The 5863-nt window shown below is 44.4% G+C and overlaps 1 protein-coding gene across 1 annotated transcript in view; it reads right to left on the minus strand.

Moving 5' to 3' along the window:
- LOC108798398 (caspase-10-like) overlaps positions 1 to 5626 on the minus strand; it is a gene marked incomplete at its 3' end in the record, with an annotated part of 8012 nt that extends 2386 nt beyond the window's left edge. The window contains exon 1 of the mRNA XM_018570147.1: positions 5290 to 5626. Within this exon, the coding sequence (XP_018425649.1) occupies positions 5290 to 5585 (296 nt within the window). The remainder of the gene's footprint in view (positions 1 to 5289) is intronic.
- Positions 5627 to 5863: the final 237 nt, after the last annotated feature.

Here is a 5863-nt window from a genome sequence, read left to right on the forward strand (position 1 = left end):
GGGGGGGTGTGGGAGGTGTAATGTTGTTGAGCAGTGTATTATTGTGCTTTAAGCTGCCCATACACCTTACAGCCATCGCACGACTTTCGTTATGCGATGGTTGTAAGGTCATTAAAATCTCGTACGATCTGCCCATCTTGGACAGGCACATCGTACTTGCGATCATCGCAAGCCCTCCCCGCTGAGGGGAGGGCTTCCGATGATTGCAGTGCTGAGTGGGCCCGTGCGGCATTCGTCTTCTAACCACGCCACCAACGCGACAAAAATCGTACAAATTTCGGCAGGTTTTCCAGCGTGCTTGCAAGACGAAAGTCGTACGACCTTACAGTAGAAGCGGTCGCACGCTGCCCATACACCTGCGATTATTGTACTATCGCGGAAACACCCGCGATTATCGTACGATAATCAGCAGGTGTATGGGCACCTTTAGTGTATGTGTATATTAGGCCCCATTCACACCTACAGTATATTTCAGGTGTGATTAGAGATTCCTGTGTCAGGAACTTGAGTTTTCCTGCAGCAAAAATCCCTAATCTGCCGTTTACAAGCGGCAACTATCATAAGATAAGAATTATCATAAGATTATTTAAGAGGGCGTGTTTTTAGGGGCGGAGTTAAGGCAGGGTAAGGGTTAGGTGGGGCAACTGGTGGCTGGTGACTCTTAAGGCCTGGCTAGTAGCTCAGGACTTGAAATTTTGAGCCCTGGTATATACTCGAATTGCTATGTTTATGTGGAAACATGTTTTTAAATAGTTGGCCTCTATAGTTGTCTCCAGCACCATTTTGGAGAAGCCTGGTGTCCTGATAGGACACGAAATCTCGGGAGACTTGGTCGGCCATTTTGGGGGTGGTTTGATAGATAAGGAAAGCCCAGCCACGTTTTGGGCAGAACACGTGTGGCCGTAGATAGGGACAGAGACCCAGCCTGTGAGGGAAAGTTAAGAGATTTAGGGAGAGTGTTCCGGCCTGTTAGGGATAGATCAGGGTTCCTCCAGAGTCCTGCATCGGGAATCCAAGTCGGGTGAAAGACTCTCAGTTGCCTGTGGCCGAATCAGTATCACCACTGTGGGTGCGGGAAAAGTGCATCAGACTCATTTATCCCTCCACTGAACGAATATCGATGTTGCCGGGTAACGTGTTGTAATTATTAGCTTCTACAGATAAGCACTGTGTGCTCGGGGTTATACTTGTTGCCAGTAAGTGGGAAGTGTCTATAGGGCCCCTCATCCAACCACCGGGTATAACGAATGTGACTGTATGCTATATCCGTGATCTATGTGCCTGAAGGAAAACCAATTGCCCTACTGTTGTACATATCCTTCTCTGCTTCCGCCTCTCCGGCAATAAACACTACCTTGTTTATAAGACCACTACGTGTGATTCCCTCTGTGAAGCCGCCACACCCTAACCCCGCTAACATACATATAGCAAATTATTATTGTGACTCAGAGATTGCTCAGCTGTCTGTGCTTTACTCAAATACTTACTTAAAAGCTGGACTGGATCAATCTGAAATCAAATGCAAGTAAAGCTGGCCATTCACCTATAGATTATCTGCAGATTTTCTGTGGTCAGATTGAAAAAGTGCAACAGATTCCTCCATCTACGCTAAACTGTGCGGATGGAGGAATCAACCACTGGGCCAAGCTTCAGTACCTTGCTAGTTGGCCCAGCTGGCTCTCAAAACACCTGAACAATCTGATTGGATGCAGGCATTGTTCAGTTATTTTGAGAGCTAGCAGGACCGACCAGCAAGATACTAAAGCTTGGCCCAGTGGGAGATTCCTCCATCCACACAGTTTAGCGTAGATGGAGGAATCTGTTGCACTTTTTCCATCTGACCATAGAAAATCTGCAGATAATCTATAGGTGTATGGCCAGTTTAGGACACATCTCATATGGGTTATATTCAAAGACCAGCCAGCCATGTCTGACTCTCCTACTACCTTAATATTTCTCCTAAAGTATCTACAAAGTCCTTTGGCTCCTACATTTAACAACCTTCTATTAGCTTTGGGACAAAAGGCCAAGAACATTTCTTGGTGGCCAAATAAGGGATTGTACAGGAAACTTCCCTTCAATAGAAAGAAGGTGATACTAAAAGTATACATAATACAATGAGGGGAATTTATCAAAAGTGGAGCAGCTAAAATGTGGAGCAGCTGTGCATGGCAACCAATCAGCTTCTCTCTTTCATTTTCAAATCTTAACTGAACAAACTGAAGAAAGAACCTGATTGGTTCTCATGCACAACTGCTCCAGATGTTAGCTGCTCTGCTTTTGATAAATGCCCCCCAATATATAATATATTACATACATAGATATCATACATATAAAATACAACATATATTACATTTCTACACATCCCTGTAAAATTGCAGGTTTTTGAGATGTAGAACAAAATAGACCAAGATCACTTCAGAATTTCTTCCACCTGTAATGTGACCTATTATCTGTACATTTCAATTAAAGTGACATTAAACCCTCAGATGTTTTAACATAAAACAATACCGTAATGTGTGCCTTACTGTAATCCATGGTTGTTTCCCTTCTCTTTGCTGCTCTTCCTTTTAAATCTGTATCTGTTCTCATGCTGGGCAGAACTTCTGTTTTGCAGCAGACTGCCTTGTCTCAGGAATGGATACACGGTGTCTGTGTATAGGTTTGCAACCTGAGCCAGCACTACAGGAAGAGGCACTGAGGTGCAAAGGGAAGTTCTCCCCCAGCATGAGAAGACATGAGGATTTAAAAGGAAGAGCAGCAAAGAGAAGGGAAACTACCATGGATTACAGTAAGGCACACATTACAGTATTGGTTTATGTTAAAAAATCTGAGGGTTTAATGTCACTTTAAAAAAACAAACTGAAATTGTTTAGTTGGAAAAAATAAAATAATGTGGCCGCATATATGTACATGTTACCTGGGTAGACACTTGTGAAATATGCTTCAAACAATATATGGTGGCAGTGCCCAGAAATCTGTCACTTTTGGACATGGACCTTCTCTCTTATATACAAGGTCATGGTTTTTAACATTCCGAAGGATGTTTGCATAGCTTTAAACAAACCGATCTCAGAAATTCCAAGATCCCCTCAGAGGTTATTCACTTCATCCTCCTAGCAGATAAAATGACCAATGCTAGATCTTTGAAATCTAAAACCGTGAGTGTAGATATGGCCAGGAATAAAGTCACATGTATTAAAAAGCAAGCATCGCTAATGACAACATGGAATTACAGAGTATCTGAAATCCCTAGAATAAATATCTACAAATCATAATAAGAGAACATATTGGGGGGAATTCATAAAAACTATAGCAGATAGAATCTGGAGCACTTGCCCATGGCAACCAATCAGCTTGTTTCATTTTCAAAGCTTAACCAAACAAACTGAAAAGAGAAGCTAATAGGATGTTATGGGCAACTGCTCCAGATTCTGTCTGCTCCAGTTGTTATGAATTTCCCCTATTGTCTTAAGATCAACAAAAGAGTTTCAGCTACATAGGATAGGGGGATGTGACAGATGGAGAGGAAGGAGAAACTGGGTTTGCCACCTAGCCTGTGACACACTCCACGCGAAGCAGTGCGAAGCAATGCAAAGAAGTGTGGAGCAAAGCACAGCTGCGAGGAGCTGAGCGTAGCCAGATGAAAGACTTCATCTTCAGCCAATCAGCTCAAGCGTAACAACTCAATGCATCCTGACGTGTCGGCGATTGGCTGAAGATGAAATTCTTTATCTTAGCTCGCTTAGCTATGCTAGCTCTTGCACGCTGACAGCGCCAGATTGAAAATTGCAGAAAAGAAATAGACACCGGCACTCCAATAATAAATCGATTACGTCTATTTATTGACGTACATCAAAAGCAAAATAACACACTTAGTGCGACGTTTCGGGGACACACAGGAACCCCTTCATCATTTATTTTCTGCATTACTTTGACGGTGGCCATCCGTCGACTACTGAGCACCCAGGATACTTTGTTGGACGTGCGGTCAGGAGTGCAATGGGTACATGGACTGTAATCAGATTGAAAATTGCAAGACACACCGCAGGCGAAGGTCTGCTTGCCGCCTCTTTCCCTTGCTACGTGCCACTTCGCATGCAGTGTGTCACGGGCTAGGTCGCAAACCCTTGTCTACTTTCTAGTTACCCCCCTTGTAGAGCCCAATTGAGATCCCACACAGCCCACCTAAGGGTGACCCTGCCGAGCCTACCATAGACTCTCTAAGGTGGGCTCTGCAGGGCCACCGTCAGGTGGGCTGGTCACACTCCTTACCTATCCGCCTCCTCTTCCTCCACCATTGGTGATGGGCCCGCCTCCTCCTCCCGTCGCTGGGCCCGCCTCCTCCCCCCGTCGCCAGGCCCCGCCTACTCCTCTGATGCCAACCTGGACCCCGCATCCTCCTCCACTGCCGGGCCCAGCCTGCTCCACCGCTGCTGCTGGCTCTCACGGACTCAGCAGTGGCTGTGGAGAGGAACGCACCGCTACACAGATCACTGTCAGTGACAGCCAGCAGCATGAGATGCCATAGCAACCCATGCGGCCCGCAGGGCATCAGGAATGTCCTGGCCGGGGCCCCCCTGTGCCCCGGGCACCCCTGTGCCCCGGGCCTCATAGCAGCCGCCTGGGTCGCTATGGTGATTGTTACGCCACTGGACACACTCCAAAGTACTGCAGCTGTGCTGCTAATATAGTCCGGGATTTGGAACTGCCAATCCCCCTTTCTCCCAGGGTAAAAAAAGTCTCTAATATTTAATCCTGGGGGGTATGCCCTTCCAAATACGTTCACAAAACCACATAACTGTCTTGTGAAACAATTTCTTAAATAGCCATACTGGAGTGCTATGAACAATGTATAATAGTTGGGGCAGCCATATCATTTTAATAAAGGTCCACTTGGACTATCAAATTGGGCTTATAAAGGTAACCTGTACTAAGAGAAACATGTAAGTAGCCATAACAGATGTCTGCTTCTGAAATGTTAGTTTAGCCTGGCTGAAATGCTTTCTGAGTCACTAACCAAGAACAAATATGCAGATTAGGAGTTCTGACTTTGCTCTTACTTCACTTACTTGATTCACGTTAGTGGCTCAGAAAGTACAGAAATCAACAGATCAACAAGACAACCAGACAACTAGCATTTTTAGAAAGAGATTAGCAGCGACAGCAAATGTACTTTTCTTTGCAGAGGTTTTCTGTTAAGTAAATATATATGCTATTGTGCAGGACCAGGATATCCACAACAAACAAACATGTACATATTCTGTAACATAAACATAAAAACTGTACCTATACATAGACACGTATTGTTGCTCTCTTAAGCGTTCCTTCATAGCATTCTTGCTGGTGTACAGTTTCTTCAGAAGGCTGTGCTGTCCTATTAGGTAGAGTAATTCCTGCAGAATGCAATAATTGTCTTCGCTTAGCACATCAGATTTCTGGAGATCATCAAAAAGATCTAGGCATGATCTCATTTTGTCCAGTTTTTTATTTGGAATGATACCCACACATAGAAATTTCAAAGATTCAAAATCTTCTTGACTAAGATTATTGTCAATATCATAAAGCAACTGGGAAAGATCCATCTTCGCAGACACAGAGGGCACTTATTCCAGTTAACTTTCCAATTTACCTAAGACAGAAAGAAAGTTGAATAAATACCCATAAGCCTAAGCGTAAAGGCCAAGTTGACCTAACATGTAAATTTCCACTCTAGATTAGCACTATAGGGATGAATTCTGTACCTGATTGTTACTTTCACCACAGAGCTTGCCTGGCTAGAGCTCCAATCTCTGCCCTCAGCCATAGTGATTACACTATATTTACAGGGTTATTCACAAATGGGTGAAGAGTTTGGAGAAGG

The sequence above is a fragment of the Nanorana parkeri genome, unplaced genomic scaffold (assembly GCF_000935625.1).
Source record: "Nanorana parkeri isolate BGI_ZX_2015 unplaced genomic scaffold, ASM93562v1 scaffold1465, whole genome shotgun sequence".
Classification (NCBI taxonomy): Eukaryota; Metazoa; Chordata; class Amphibia; order Anura; family Dicroglossidae; genus Nanorana; species Nanorana parkeri.